This window comes from Panthera leo, chromosome B1, assembly GCF_018350215.1.
Source record: "Panthera leo isolate Ple1 chromosome B1, P.leo_Ple1_pat1.1, whole genome shotgun sequence".
In the NCBI taxonomy this organism is placed as follows: domain Eukaryota; kingdom Metazoa; phylum Chordata; class Mammalia; order Carnivora; family Felidae; genus Panthera; species Panthera leo.
The window spans coordinates 126,902,620-126,918,709 of NC_056682.1; the positions used below are offsets into that span (position 1 = coordinate 126,902,620).

A 16,090-nucleotide genomic window follows, 5' to 3' on the forward strand; every position below is an offset into this window, starting at 1 on the left:
AGTCTGCCTTCCAGGGACGGTGTGGTGTGACCTAAGTGGTCAAAGTGTCCTCAGCTCTTGGGTCCTGTCGGAAAGCAGCTTCTTAACACTGGCCTAAGGGCATTTACTGTTCCAGATAAACTCTGGAAAGTCACGCTGGAGGTCTCTGAGGGGATACAAAAGTGAGTAAGACCTTGCCCTGACTCCAGGGGTTCACCGGAAAGCTCCAAACATAGTTACAAAGTCACTTGTTAGGGTCATTGGAGCACAGAGAAGGGAGTGCTTACCTCTGCCTGGGAGCTCAGGGCTTAGGAAAACAGTTAAAGGACAGGAAGAACCTGTTAGAAAAGCCTTGTAGGAGTTTTCAAGACAAAGAGAAAAGTTCTGGTGTTGGCTCCAAAGAGTCTATCTAATTTAAGGAGATGGAGACAAAGAGTTCTGTGGCCACACAGAGCACACACTGGTCTAGTGGACCTTGATTCTCACTTCTCTCTTCATGGGCAGTAGCTGCCTACCATTGGGACAATAACAGAGTCAGATTAGATGGGGGTTCAGCAATTCCCAGTGCAATATGCAGACCTTGGCACAAAGTCCCATGAGAAAATAAAAAGATGAGTCTTCACTAGGCCTTGGAGGATGGGGGAGGTGAACTTAGAGGTGAAAGCGGAATTTCGAGGACAACCGTAAGTGAACAAGATTAATGATTTTTTTTTTCTTTATTTTCCAGGAGTATGAGGATAGGGAGGGGTCCATTAAGGGAGACCTATGTATAAAATGCCCGGCACCTGGAAGAGTGCTGCAGAGACCCTCCCAAAGGGACCCTACTAAGTTACTCCTCCCATTCTATAGCTTCAGAGAAGCATCAGGCTCCCTCTTTGGCTGAGTTATCATGCCTCCAATGCCCCTAAGCCCTTCCAGTCCCTGGACATATGAGAAAACATTGAAATAAAGCCAGTGCTCTTGGTCTAAGTGGATCACACCTTCCTTTGTTGATAGAAAAATGAACATGAGGAACAGGGAAGACACATGTAATAAAATATTGGGAAAGTAGCCTTCTAGCCTACAGTAAACTCTCAGGTCATTTTCAGAGTAAGGCTATTTAGGAAGGCGCCTATATCACAGCTTGACACTCCCTTTCTAGAAGTAGGAGCCATATAGTGTGTGTGGGAGGGAGTTTGGCCAGGTGGGTCATGTCAGTACCATAATGCAGGACATGTTAGGAAACAGTCTGGGTTTAGATCTTGGCAAAAAGGGCTCTTAACTAAATCATTAGGAGTTGTCCTGGTATGCAGATGGGGAGAAGGAGCAATGGGGAATACATATCCTGCGGTAAAATATGCATGACAACAAGTACAAAGCTTATCCCTCGGTCTTGAAATATGGCCTATGTAATGAACATAGAGGGTATTATGCTGAGTGAAATGAGTCAGACAGAGAAAGACATACCATTTAATTTCATTTTTATGCAGAATCTAAAAAACAAAGCAAACAAATAAACAAAAAGCAGCACCAGACCTATAAATACAGAGAACTGGGGCACCTAGGTGGCTCAGTTGGTTGAGCATCCAACTCTTGATTTCAGCTCAGGTCATGATCTCACTGTTCTTGAGATGGAGCCCCATGTCCAGCTCTGTGCTGACAGTGAGGAGCCTGCTTGGAATTCTCTCTCTCTGACCACCGCCCCCCTTTCAAACTAAATAAACATTAAAAAAATAAATGCAGAGGACAAACTGATGGTTTCTGCTGGGGAGGTGGGGTTTCTAGGGGGATGGGCAAAATGGGCTTCCAGTTACGGAATGAATAAATCCTGTGGATTGAATAAAAGGTACAGCATAAGGAATATAGTCAAAAGTATTGTAATAGCATTGTATGGTAACAGGTGATAGCTATCATTGTGGTGAGTGTAGTATAACCTTTCGAGTTGTTGAATCACTATGTTTTACACTCGAAACTAATGTAACATTGTGTGTCAACTATACTCGAATACATAAATAGACAAACAGACCTGTGCATCTCAGTCAGTTAAGCTTTAGACTTCAGCTCAGGTCATGATCTCACTGTTTGTGAGTTCTCCAGGGGCTCTGTGCTGACAGCCAAGAGCCTGTTTGGGATCTTCTGACTCCTCTCTGTGACCCTCCCCCACTCACACTGGCTCTCCCTCTCAAAATGAAATATACATTAAAAAAATGAAAACAAACAAAATGTGGCCTGTGTAGTTGCTTGCGAACTCTCCTTTTTTGATTAGAATCATGTTCTGCTTTTCAAATATCCTCTGCTTCCCACTTCACTCCTTGTGGACTTGAAAGCATCTAAGTTACAAGTAACACAGAAGGGACTGCCTTACATTAATGAATACATGAATAAGTGTTATAAAATGGACTACTGACTCATGGTAGGCAAAGAGCAGAACTTTTCAAAACATTTTTTTTTTTTGAACATTGAACTACTCAGTGGTAAATGTTTACTTGAGGAAGGTTTAAGGGAAAAAAGCCAATAGCTCAGATGACCAAGTGAATAAAAAATGTATGTTATCACTGAAAGAACCCACAGTTACAAATGTACGAGGTGAATTTACTTCTCCCTCAAAGAGGAACCATACAAAGTATAGCCTAATTTCCTTACCATCCTTACAAGCATAGATATACCAACAATTCTGGGAAATGACCTGCTTTCGGGCCATTACTCTTCAGGACATACTTTCATACAACATTATAAAATTTAGCGTCATTCCCTAAGCTACATGTGTTATTTAGTATTGGGGTGGATTTTTTTTTTTTTTTACATGAGAGCAGAAACAAATGTCTATATAGAGACACTCATGTCCGGTATCGGTTGAATTAGAGGAGCAAAGCTGGCACTCTAAATGAAAATTATTCTCACTAGCTGTCTCCTAAATCTATCACCTGGAAATGGAGCCTGATCCATGGCCATCTTCAGAGAATTATCCCTCACTCTGGGGCAAATGTACACTAGGAGAGTTCAGGAATCTCTGTCACCCAAAACTCTGAGCCAGATCAAGAGGAGCAGGGGTAAGGTGATTGGTGAAAATATGCACCTGAGGCAGGTGAAGTGTAGTGGAAAGAACATCGACCTCAGACTCAGAGCAGACCTGGGTTTCTGTGGTGCCCAAGCTACATTACTTTAGGCAGGTGATTTAACCTCACCCAGAACCTCAGTTTCTTCAGTATGAAATTATCACTACACTCTCAAAACTTTTAAGAAACAAAATGAAGGGGGCACCTGGGTGGCTCCGTCGGTTAAGCATCTGACTTTGGTTCAGGTCATGATCTCACGGTTCTGGGTTTGAGCCCCACATCGGGCTCTGCACTGACAGCTGTGGAGTCTGCTCAGGATTTTGTCTCTCTCTCTCTCTGCCCCCCGACCAAGATAAAATTAAAAAAAAAAAAAAGAAAATGAAGTTATCCTCTGAGTTCAAAAGGAAGAGGTGAGACTATGGTTGACTTGAAGTTTAGCATTGAAGGGTTCAAACCACTCGGAATCTCTACTATTTTTGAGAGGAATAATGAAGTCTATGAGCAGAGTACCCTTGGAACTATGGATGAAACAATTTGATGGCAAATATAAGACTACAAGGCTGGTTGTCCCATTTGTAGCAAAGATGACACTCTCACCCGGGACACAAAGCTTCTTTGCCATGTTTTGCTGAGATTCCACCAAGTTGTGTAAGGGTGGGGGCTCTCTTGTATTTCTGTGTATCTCTCACGGTGGTTAACCCCAGTGCCATTCTGCCATCGCTTACCACTGATTGCCCATTCGCTGATCAAGAGAAGAGGGAGATGGGAGATTATGAAAGAGAGTTGGTGGGGCAAGAGTTTGGAAGGAATAAAAGAATTAATCACCAAAGGAAGTTATGCTGCTTCATGGGATTATTGTTTCTAACTCATAAAAGTTGCTTTCTCTGTATTTTCTGATTATCATTATCAACACAAGGGAACAACTACTCCTTCAGTCAGGTTATTTATAGGTGGCTGACCTTTCTGTTGAAGTCCATGACCCTCTAAATGCTTCATGCTTGGGTTATTACAGTGGGGTGACTTACCCTACCTATCTTAAACTAAGGGCATCCTGACAACCTGATTCTGCCCTCTCTTCTTTTTAGAGTTTGTGTAGCCCGAGAAGATTCCTGTTCCCTGCTTTTCTCAAGTTCTCACTGGTTATGATGTTGGCTTCTCTTACTGAGCCAGAGGTAAAGGTCTTGGTGCCTTCTAAAGGCTGTCCTTGTGCCTCCAAAGGTAGCTGGTATAACTTTAGAGTTGAGAGACCTCAGGCCTGGAGCATAATGTCCCAGACACCCATAGCCTGAAAGCAACCACAAGTTCATGGGATCGAGGAAGCGAAGTTATCTGCTACTCTTTTCTTGGAAAAGTGACTGAATACTATACAAGAAGGCAAAAGGGGATTACAGTTATTATCCCCTGCTTTTTGAAAATCCACATCAGGACACTTCTTTTATGAAAGATCTACATTAGTACCTGTTTCTGCTCACCAAAGGCAATCCGAAGAGGGTTTTCACATTTACCAGCTACTGTCGAGGCAGCAGCACCCCCAGCAGTGATATGACGTCACCAAGCTCCTTCCCCAGGGACCACACTCAGCATGTCAGCATCAAGGTGCTATAGCTTGCAACTGTACCTGTGAGCACCTGTGCTTTAGCTCCATTTATTTTGTGCATCCATTAGCAGGACATGTCCTAAAGTATCCGAAGAGACTAAGAAAGGTTCTTTTGGGAGTCTGGGAGTGTTCCAACACTTTCCCATGTAAATTATTAATTTATTAATTATTTAATTTAATAATTTATTATTAATTGCTTCTTTGTGCCATTTGGTTGATGAAAGTTTTCATAGGAATGCACTACTTTCAAATGGCAGGGGAAACCTGTATTGGCCAGTATCCACTTTCGCAGGCAATCTCAAGGAGATGTCTAACAGGGACTCCTTTAGGTCAATGCTTTCATAGTATAGTCTTTGGCTCCATTTGTATCAGATTCATCTGGGAATGCTGTATGCAGATTCCTGGCATTTTTTCTTTGACCTAATGAATCAATATCTCTTGGGTTATATGAACATTTAAAGAAAAAAAAATCTTGAACGTTGTTATCAGGTTGTTTCCAGAAGCAGATACATGCTATTGAAAATGAAAAGAACTGACCCTCTGCCTTCTTGGTCAACTGGTTGCCCTGTGTTTTCAGATTTCCCCTAGCCTTGTGGCCTTTAACATATAAAGTCCACAATATTGCCTACTCCTTCCTCAAGTGCTGCCTCACCCCTGTCTCAGGCTGAGGATCCCTCCCAATCCCAGCACCCTAGTGTTAAGAGTTTGTAGGAGCAGGAAGGTAGGAAGGATTGCGAGGAACCATTTCCAGAAGAGACAAATAAGAACCATCTCCAATGGCCCAAAAAGAGGAATGACATGTATTGGTTTGAGAAGTCCCATGACAGCCATCTCAGATCCTAGTTACCACCTTCCTTCTCCATCCTGACAGTAGCTGGGCCTGGTAAATTGGCTGGCCATCAGAACACCATTTCTTTTATCAGATCTCTTAATTATTCAATCAGAGTTGTCCTTTTAAAAATATTTGTATCGGAGAGCATCTTGTTTTTCATCCCTATGGAGGAAAATTCTGGTACCTCTGAGAAAAAGCCTGAACTTGTAGCAGGGCCTGGCCTCTCTGCAGATTAAGCAGCAAAAGCCCATTGTATTTGCTTGTCTGTCCTGGACCACAGAAGGCAGGACTGAAATAGGAAGAGAAACCCTGGGATGCAGAGAGGCCCAAAATCTTTGTACAAAAATACGTAACCCTGCTTTTCTTAAAGAGCTAAAGGAAGGAAAAGCCATATCCGTGTGTCTCAGCCCTGAAATGTGAGAAAGGCACGTGCCCTCGATTCAATTAACGTTTGAATTCTAAGAACTGTAACAACATCCAAATATACAGAGTTTATAAAATATTATAGACTGAGGGAGGGGCTGATGGCTAGAAAAGGTGGACGGATCTTCCGCCACGGGCGCCGGGCCCAGTAGTCGCGAGGGTCGGCTGGGAGCGCGTTTGCAGGGCCCGTTGCGCGCGGAGGATGCGCATGCTTCTCGGTCCTGGTTCACTGCCTCAGGTGCCTCAGCCCCCAGCCCAACTTTTCCTGGACAACCCCGCAGCTCTCCCGCCGCCGCCGCCTCCAGCTTCCCCTCCCCTTGGCATTGCTTGGCTTTTACTTTGCGCAGCTTCTTTTCTTGGCGGGCTGGTTGCTGGGAGGTGCAGTGGGCAGTGGCGGCTCCCGCTGCGAAGCTGGGGGAGGAGAGGGGCCCCGGCCAGCCACGGAAGGCGGCGAGAGTCGCTCGCTTCTGTGAGTTCTGCCGGTGGGGGGCCGAGGAAGGCTGTCGACCAGGAGAAGGCCGAGGTTGAGGAGGCCGGGGAGGGGTGATGATGGTGTTAAATGTGGCCGCGCAGCTCCCCGGGGAGCTGCCTGAAAGGAGAGTGCGCTCACCAGCTGACAGCGCGTGCTCCGCTCCAGACGCTCCGCACCGCGGCCAGGAGCCTCTGCCAGCCCCTCTATTGTCAACCGTTCTCTAATTAAGAAACACTCACATTACGGCAAACCACCCCCACGCTTCTTGGTTCCTGTCCTTTTCTTTATCTTCCCCCGACTACTCTCCTCCCCTGCCTCTCCCCTGCGTCCCGGGATTTAACCCATTCTCCGCTCCGTTCGCCTGTTCTTGTTAGAGGCCTAGCGGAAGGGAAGCTACCTCAGAGGTTGGCGTCTGGGACTCTGCTCAGCCCAGGGGTGAGGGTGTCTGGTCAGAGTCGAGTCCAAAACAGCGAGGAAACTTAAGCTTTTATTGCATGCCCACCAGCCCCTTCTCCCCCAACCGCCCACCCCTTCTCACAAAACCAATGGCGAATAATTTAACTACTAGAGGTCATCTTCAACTTTCACCAGTACTTGCCGGTTTTTCCTGATTGCAATTGACAAGTCGAGATTGCAATTGACAAGTGTGTCTGCTACGTTCGTTTCCAGTTCTATCTGGGGTTTGAAGCTGCCAACGCCAAGTTGATCATCTCTTCTTGAACTTTCAAATGAGCAGAGGAGAGAAATAATCCCAAGATATCCTTTGATAAAAGATCGCTTACTTCGTTCAGGTTTCAATCTCTAAAATCAATTGAAAGGCCTAATGAAAGCATTGGTCCTGCATTAGTTAAGATTAAGGAAACCTACCCCCCCCCTTTTCTTCTTGTTACGCTGGACCCCCAGTTAACAGTGTCCCGTAGAGAACATATTTAAACTTGCCAGTTGCCAAAAATCATCTTTCTTCAGCTTTCTGTGAAATCAAGTAAGTTTCCCCAAGGGTGGCGAGCCAAAACCCTTCACGAATAAAAGTGGTGGGACAGAAGAAGGCAAAGAGGGGGTATAAAACAAGCCGCTTAAAGCACATAAAACTCTAGAAAGCACCAAGCAGTGTTGCAAAAGACTAACCCGATTTATCTATCTTCATTACTTTAAGAAATGCTGCCTCTTTGTTTGTTTGGGTGATATTAAGCATGCTTAACTTGCACACATAGTTGATTCCTTTGCTAGTATCTTGGATACTTGGATCTGACTTTGGAAGGTAGAAGCTAATTGCTAATAATGGAGAGAAAGGAACCAGTCAGCATGGCAGGAGTGGTCTGGCATATGGGGAATGAGCGCTCAGAAATACTCAATATTCAAGTTTCCAAAATATTAATGAGATTATAGCAACCTGCAGCTATATGTTACAGCTTGTTAATGGAGTGTAAGAGAGCGAGCTGCCAAACGTTTGTTATGCAAACTCCATAGCAGAACCCTAAAATGGAAATGTGATTGTACATCTCTTTCAAAGAAATGCCAGCATAAAAAGAAAGAAAGAGATAGAATGAAGGAAAGAAAAAAGGCCAAAGTCCTCATTTGAACTTTGAGCACTTAATTTACACAAAGTGATTTGGCTTTTTGTGCACTTGATGAGTTAGAAGAATACATCCTCACTTTTCAATGAGTGTGATATAGAATTTCCAATCTAAAATTGTCTTGTGGCTGTTTTCTCTTGAGGAGAAATTTAAAGTGACTTTCTTAAATGAAATTGGCATCATCCCTAATTCAGACACAATGCCCCTAGCATTTAAAAGTCCAAATTATCTATTTTTGTGGTGCAAGACTAAACCCTCAACATTTGCATAGCTGTTAACTCCTTTCCACGGATTTTCTTAGAAGAAAAAAAAATCTGTGGGTACATTGACCTAGTGGATGGGAGTCGTAAGATCCAGTTCTGCATATTGACACTTCATGACTGTGTAATTTTGGGGCAAGTTAGGGGCAGGGTTTTTTTCATATATAAAAGATGGGAAGGAAGATACTCTTGATGACATTTCTGTTTTGAAATTTCTATAAGACCATGAAAATGAAAATAACAACTTTGGAAGGTTTTTCTTTTCCTGGTTAACACAAAATGAACATAGATGGTTTTGAAAAATGAAATAAAGATCACTTTCTTTGAGAAAAAAGACTCACAACTTTAATTTTTCTCCATCCTGCCCTTACACTACTCAGATTCATAACAGGTAAAAGAATTCTAGGTCATCTTCTCTCTCTCTCTCTCTCTCTCTCTCTCTCTCTCTCTCTCTCTCCACACATGTACACAAACATACCAAGCCACATAACTGAAACTATGTGTGCACTCATCCTGCAAAGTTGCTGTGTGTCCCTGCCTGTTGAGTTTGCTTTTTGAGAGCGAAGTGGAAATGTGTTAGAAGCAATCGCTTGATTTATTCAGCAGCCTGAAGATTCCTGATGTTTATCGTGAGCACGGCAAACTCGGGGGTGCAAAAGGTTATCTAAGGAACAGGTGCATTGTTTCTGCCCCTGGAAAGTGTCAGGAGCTGCCGCTCACCTCTCAAAGAGCTGGCGGAGGCTCTCCGCTTCCCTGAAGCTTCGGCTTCAGCTGAAAGCCATTGAAACCCAGGTAGTCAGTCAAATGCTGGTTCCACATTTCCCTCCCCAAGACCAGAACTGCGCTCCTTCGCGCATTACTCTTCCTGCGAAACTAGTTTGTGGCGTTCTCCTCTTTTCAAGGTTGTGGGGGGAGATGATGATGCGGGACCGATTAAATTAGCCTCTCTGGCTCTCCTTCCCCAACACCCGCTTTCTTGTTCTCACAATTTGTTATCCTAATGAAGACACAAAATCTAAAGGATTTGGCTTAAAATCAACTTTCTCAAATTCAGCGATGTTTATCTAGTGGAACGTCGCCCAATCTTTAGTAAATAGTTCTACTCTCACGTTTGCCGAATACATTTTTAAAATTCGTCTTTCTACCACCTCCGCACACGCACTATATTAGCTTTGTCAAAATCTTTGATCCTGACACCCAGAATAGGCTTTTCCGTAGCGAGGACCCTGAGGTGAGAGTGAGCATACTGTTTAGTTTCTGCACCTGACTCAGAAATATAAACATTTCTACAGAGGAATTGATTCAGAAAGACAAAATAAAACCAAACACTATCTTCTTTAGTGGAATAAGCAGAATTGTTTGGGAAAAGCATAGAGGGCAACAATTTCCTAGGACAGCTGAAAGCTTTCCACTTTTGAAAGAACCCCATCCCCTTTCCCCTGAAGCTTTCCCTCTCCTCCCCACCATTTTGTCCTCTCTACTCCTCACCTTCTACACACCCTATTACCACCCACCCCCCCCCCCCCCATCAAAGGAAACAGAGGGAGGGAGGAGAGGGGAGAAGGGCTGGGGAGGGAGAAATTGGGGAAGTTTGCACTGTGTTTTTGACCTATGGCAAAAGTTTTCAACTCGGCTAAAGTTTTTATGAAGTGGAAATAGGTTATTATGGTAGAGTACTGATGAGATCTTAGGGGACCTGAAGCAGGTGCCTCCCCTTGCAGAGGTGGTTGGGGCCAGGAGTGAGGAAGACTGGAAAGATCCTGGCTATCCAAGAGGCAAAAGGGTTGCAAATTTGGGGAAAAATTTTACCTTACAATTTAATTACTGACTTGATCACTTTTCTATGTAGGGTTTCTGGTACCACTTGAAGCGCAATGTCCATAACAGAATTTTCCTTCAAAACTCTAGATTCGCATTTAGTAGACTAACTCTTCAAGATCATTTAAAAACTGTTTTTAATGTTTACATCAGAACGGAATAAGTGACAAGTAAAGGTTATTTTCACGTTTATTTTTAACATTTGCAAAAGAAAATACATAAAACAATGGCAGTTGGCTTTGCTAAATTAAAATAAAATGATCTCGAGTAGAAAACGTAAAAAAATGAATCAAGATAAGTAGAAATGGTAGCAAACAATCAATAATAAATAAGTTTTCTAACATTAACAAAGCAAAATATAATTGACCAAATGCTTTGACACTACTGGATTTTTTTTTAATTTTAATTTTTTAAACAAACATTTGCAAAGAGCTTAAAGGAATATAAGTGGCCGTGTCTAAAACAACAACAACAACACAAAACTGGTCTGCAATTGGCAGCTGAGTTTGTCCTGGAGCCGCGGCAGGAGCGGCTGATAAAGTGCGTGCGCCGTTTCCTAAAAGACGCCAACATTATCGCGATCCGATATACATACTGGGTATGTTTATACGATATATAAACCTAAGCGTTCCCTGTTTTCTAACCGTTCCATAGCCACAAGTTATTCACTTTGGAGCCATCAACTTTGCGTTTCATGATGTATTTTGAGACGACACTTCGGAATACTAACTCTCCCACACGTTGAGTGCGGGCAACACACAGGGATGGATGCCCAGGGCATAAAATAAATTAAAACACAAACCAGCGACAGAGAAGAAAATGCGACGTTTTAGCAGCGTATTGGCAGCAGGGAACTAGAATAATGATGCCATATTTGGGTACATACAATTATACCTTATCTATCTACAGGGGGAGCGGAAGGTGGGAGAAAAGAACACAACTTTAACACCAAGTTTTCATCAAACAATGTGGACCCGAGGAAGTTTGGAATAGCGGCGGCTTTTGCAAACCATCAAATATAGCTGCCATATGAAGCCAAGTCGTTGCTAAACAACGACCATCGCAGAGCAAAAATTAAAAGGGTGCGGGGATCTTTAACGGCGGGGCTTCCCGCGCATTGGGAAAGGGCGATTTTGTTTCTGTCTCAGTTTTCAGGGTTTCTGTCAGCTTCCTAACTTGCCTCATCTGAGTCACTGTAATGGGAATGGGGGGAAAACTCCCCGTCGCTTCTGTGGGACCGGGGCGAAGTTTTGCTACTTTCCTCCTGCACTGGCTGCAGGATGCCCCCGGGCAGCGAAGGCGACAGGTTCTTTTGCGCCATCATCGCCGTCAGGGCGCTGTCCTCGAAAGTCGAGAAGTGCAGAGCGTCCAGCTGCACCGAATATCCTCCCGCGGAGGCCGGGGCGGAAAAGCGAGTCCGGCAGTTTCCGGGCGCCGTCGGCCGGGGGCCCCCTCCCGAGGCGGGCTGGGTCCCCGCAGCGGTCGCGGTGCCCGCGCCGCCCTCGTAGGGGGCGGCGGCGCGAAGATGGTGATGGTCGCTCTTGCAAGACGCTGGCGGCGGCGGTGGCTGCTCCCCGCCGCTGGGTGTTTGTAGCAGCTCGGACAAGGCGTTGATGTAGATCTGGGCCATCTGCAGGGTCTCGTACTTGGACAGCTTCTTGTCGTTGTTGAAGGACGGGATAACATTGCGCAGCTGGTCGAAGGCGTGGTTCAGCCCGTGCATCCTGCGTCGCTCCCTGGCGTTGGCCGCCAGCCGCCTTTGCTTCTGCACCCCATTCACCTGTTTGCTGGAAGGGGCGCGCTGGCGGCTGCAGCTCAGCTCGTCTACCACCACCCCGCCTTTCAGCTTGCACAGCTGTTCCCGCACTTTCACTGGCCCGGGACTCTTGCTGCTGCTGCCGCCGCCGCCGCCGCCGCCGCTCCTCCTCACGAGCTCCCCCCGGCTGTCCGCCTCCTCCCGGGGCGCCGCAGCCTCGGAGGCACCCAGCTCCGGGGAATGCAGCAAGTACTGGGCGGCGCGTGCCGTACAGATGCCCTGCAAAGTAGGAGCCAGCCAGGCGCGTGGGTCGGTGCTGTCCAGGAGGGACAGCTCGGCCGGGTACACGGGATGCTCTCTTGCCTGCAGGGTCGCAGGTGGCTGCGGCAGCGGCGGCTGCGGCAGGTGGTGCGGCTGGGGATGGCGATGGTGGTCCCCCAACTCCTTCACTTCAGCCCACTCCTCTGCGTGCAGCAGGCGGGACATTGCACTTCAGAGAGTCGGAGGCGCAGGGTCGGAGGAGGTACTGGCAAACCAGCCCAACGGCAACAAAAACCCTTCCTGGGTCTCTACTGCAATGTCTTATTTTTTTCCCCTCCTCGACCCTCCCCCACCCACACGGAGATCACACACCAGGTCGCGTGCAACGAACCTTCTCCGGTTGCTGAAGGCGCTGCGCCCCTTTAAAAAGCGGCACGCGCCACTGTGTCTCCCCTCCACCCCCCGCTCCTCTCCCAGCCCCCTCCTCGCGCCGGTCGCGTGTCTGCTCAGCCAATGGAGGGCGCCGGCAGGCGCGTGCGAGCAGCCAATCAAAGAGTTTTTACACCCGGAGAAAAGTTCCTACGTACGGAGGACTCAGGCGCCCGCTCGAGGTTGTAGTCTCTCCCCCCACCCCCCCCATTCTTCTACCCTCTTTTAAGTTACTCAAATTCATATGTTAATTGAGGGCTGTAATTCGACTCCGGTGTGGTGTCACCGCTCCAAAAGCGGGGGTGCGTGAGCGGACGCGGAGCGCACTCTGGGCTGCAGCCCGAGCCAGGCTGGACGCGCCGGGCGCTAGGAGGGCAGCCGCCTGCCCTTTGCTGCCTCCAAGCTAGGACCGCAGCTTCCACCGTGTGTACCCAAACATTTACAGCCTCTCACGTAGATCATACTGTATGTATGTATATTTAAATCTTTCACAATACATGTTCATAGATATATAATTGCATAGATACGATTGCTGAGACCCATCATTTAGAGTCAATGTTAGAATGAAAAAAAAAAAAACCACATCAAATCCATAACTGTCTCACAGTACGCTTCTTAATTTTCATCTGTCGCTTCAGATCGACTTTATGTAATCTGGCAAAGTAGTGGTACAGTAATAGAATGCACTAAACTCCAGATCCCCTAATCCTCTCGGTCCCCTTTTCCTAGCACCCTGCGGCCAACTAGGGTTGTGATCTGCAGAAAACTCTCTGCTCAGTGGTTGTAGGGCAGGGATATTTTATAGTTTCAACGCCCACAGCGGGACTCCTCACGAAATGCGGAGGCAGGGGAGAGTGTCCAAAGAAAAGTGAAAGGCGCCTGCGTTTCCTGCAATTCGGAACCCTTTCAAGCTACAGAAGCCTGGAGTTAACCTACCCTTCTGCTTCAGGAGCCCTGGGTTTAATACTGCACATGGCTTCCCCGGCAAACACTCAGAAAACCACAGCCTGACCCACTTCATGCCCTCCTACGTTTAATTCGAGGGGCTCTCCGCAACATCCCCTATCCTCAACCCCAACCCCACCATCACCGCCGCCACCCAGAGAGCTAACCCCGGGGAGGTCCTGGGCGGGTCTGGGACGCCGTCTCCCAGGTGAGCTCCTTCCACCCGCCGGTTAGCCCCTGCCTCTGGAGTTCACAACGGAAAGCCAATCAGAAACTCCCTGATCCTGGATCCGCCCCGGTGTGTGCCTCACGCGCCACACCTCGGGCGCTTTCCTGCAGGGTCCTTGGGGCGCAGTGGTGGGACGCTACCAGCGGGTGCTAGTGCTGCTTTCTTCCTTAGCGATGGCTGTCATTGCAAAGGAGTTTCATCCTCTAGAAAACATGGTGGGAGAAAGAGAAAAAACAAAGGCACCGGAGAGAGCACCCTGGAACCTGTTTTTGCAGTGCCTAGAAATGACTGAAAGTTGTACTTGCTAGTATTCACAGGGACTTCACAGATCTAACCTACGATTTAGACCTCTTTGGACAGAAGAACTTCTGGGACTGGACTGGATTAATTCACACTAATGCACACACACACACACACACACACGCACGCACGCACTGTATTCTGCTTCCATTTTCTATACTTTATACCACATACTGTATTCCACCCTTCTATGCCTTGTATATCTTTGTGAAGATTACTTATATCTGTATCTATCCCCATAAAGGTAAAGGTAGAATAGAGTGCTAATTCTTTCTGTTTTTCCTTCAACCTTGTCTATTTGCTGGTGTGTAGGGATAGTCCTGGGCCTTCTGACCTTAAAAGCCAGAATGGTCAGAGCTGGTTTCTTAGGTAAATGTTTAGGTTCTGCCAGAATAAATAAGCTAAATAAGATATGCAGAAATAAAAGCAAAAACAGAAAGACCCAAACTTAATCTGAAAACTGTTGATGAGAATAAAGAAAAAGTGAAAAGGAAAAGTCATCTAGCATCATTTTTTTGGGGAGAAAATTATCCAAGTTTTGGTGATTGGATCACTACCGGGACCAACCAATGATGCTTTTTCCACAAATAGTGCTACTATGTAAAATGTGCCACTTCAAAAAAATAATTGCTAATAGCTGTGGGCGCTAAAATACAACTTTGAGAAAAATGATTAACCATCTTCTATGTGTGTATGGTAGTGTAAGCAGCTGGAGCCTGAAAGTTTCACTTATTAATATTGCGTTTTATTTCTCACAACTGTATTGGCTGACAAGTACTCCTTCCACATAATGTCACTGCCCAACATGTAGGATACCCCAGTTTTCCTTGGGCACGCGTCATCCAGACTTTCAGTCTGCGCTTTCAATTTGACTGCATGTTGCCAAATACTCATTTTCCTCTGAACTTAAACAATTTTATGGGCTGTAGCCAAATATTTGTTGGATACATGGAATATTGATCCTGATTTACTAGCTTTATAAATGATTATTAGCAATATTACTTCTTTGAGGCTAGCTTCAATTTTTAGGTTAGTAAACCAGAGTGGCCTAATAATGTGAGGGACAGTAAGATTTTTTTTTTTTAATACTTTGTGGTGAAATACATTCTTTTGTGCTTAGAGTAAACAGAAAACTATTTTCTTTCCCATCCCTGCTCTTTCTTTCTTTCTATTGGGTGGGGCTGAGGAAGGTAGGCATCTGAGCTGGGGAAGGGAACACAGGGCCCAGTGCATGGGAGCTGGAGCCTGAGTTGTGTGAGCAGTGTGCCCCCACAGAGGGTGTGTGGCATATGATGTTAATCATCAGGTAAGATGAGTGTCTGTAGGGGCTGGATGGTAGCACAGCAGCAGAATGTAGAGAATGGTGGTTTAGGCAGAAAGAGGAGGGCTTCTGGGTGCATGGATAGCTGGATTAGTGACATAAGGAAGGATTAATGAAAAAAGTCAATATGTGAGGACAGAGTAAGGTGTCTCACTGTCACAGAAAGGAGTTTCAAGTATAGAAATGCAGAAAGCTGTACTGTTAGATTCAAATTGAAAATTTGCATATGAGTGTATGGCTTTCATTATGCATAAATAGATGATATCGAAATAAGCAGATACAAATATGAGGGGTGTGTGTTTGTACCAACAAACATATATTCTCTACTTCTCTTCATTTTCAGGGCTTGCGATCAGTAGATCTTGAGATCTGCTAGAGCATATCTAGTTCTCAGATTTTAGTTTTCAAATAAGAGTGTCCACTAACAAGAACCAAACTTCTTGGGAGAATGGGCTGATTCCAAGAATGGGGCAGAAAAAATACAAGATGACTATAAAACATCTTGTGTCAGAAATAAGGAAGTGCTCAAAGTATATGGCGTCATGTCAAAAGACCACAGAAGCCTGCTTGAAGAGGCTTCCACTGACAAAATATAGGGCTACTTGAGCATCAAAGTATGTAATGATAGCAACAGATTATCTACTATTGAGAAATAAAGGAATCTATGAATCCTTAGTAATATAACAGAATAAATGAATACATTGAAGTTTTGATGAAAACTTAGTCACAAAATATGTGTTGATTACAAATGAAAGAAGATTGACTCTACTACCGTGGAGAACTATGGCAGACACCAACTTAACCAAGTATCAAAGTTAATACCACCAACAATAGGTAAATCAAATTTGTGTGCCATTTG

At 45.5% G+C, this 16,090-nt stretch overlaps 1 protein-coding gene across 1 annotated transcript; it reads right to left on the reverse strand.

Annotated features, from left to right (window-relative positions):
- Positions 1-11,161: 11,161 nt before the first annotated feature.
- On the reverse strand, positions 11,162-12,232 carry ATOH1 (atonal bHLH transcription factor 1). Its single transcript, XM_042933966.1, has one exon. The coding sequence runs from the start codon at positions 12,230-12,232 to the stop codon at positions 11,162-11,164; it is 1,071 nt and encodes a 356-aa protein (XP_042789900.1).
- Positions 12,233-16,090: the final 3,858 nt, after the last annotated feature.

What these genes read in the sequence shown, in the direction of transcription:
- ATOH1 (XM_042933966.1), bottom strand. Translation starts at nt 12,232, where the DNA reads ATGTCCCGCCTGCTGCACGCAGAGGAGTGGGCTGAAGTGAAGGAGTTG.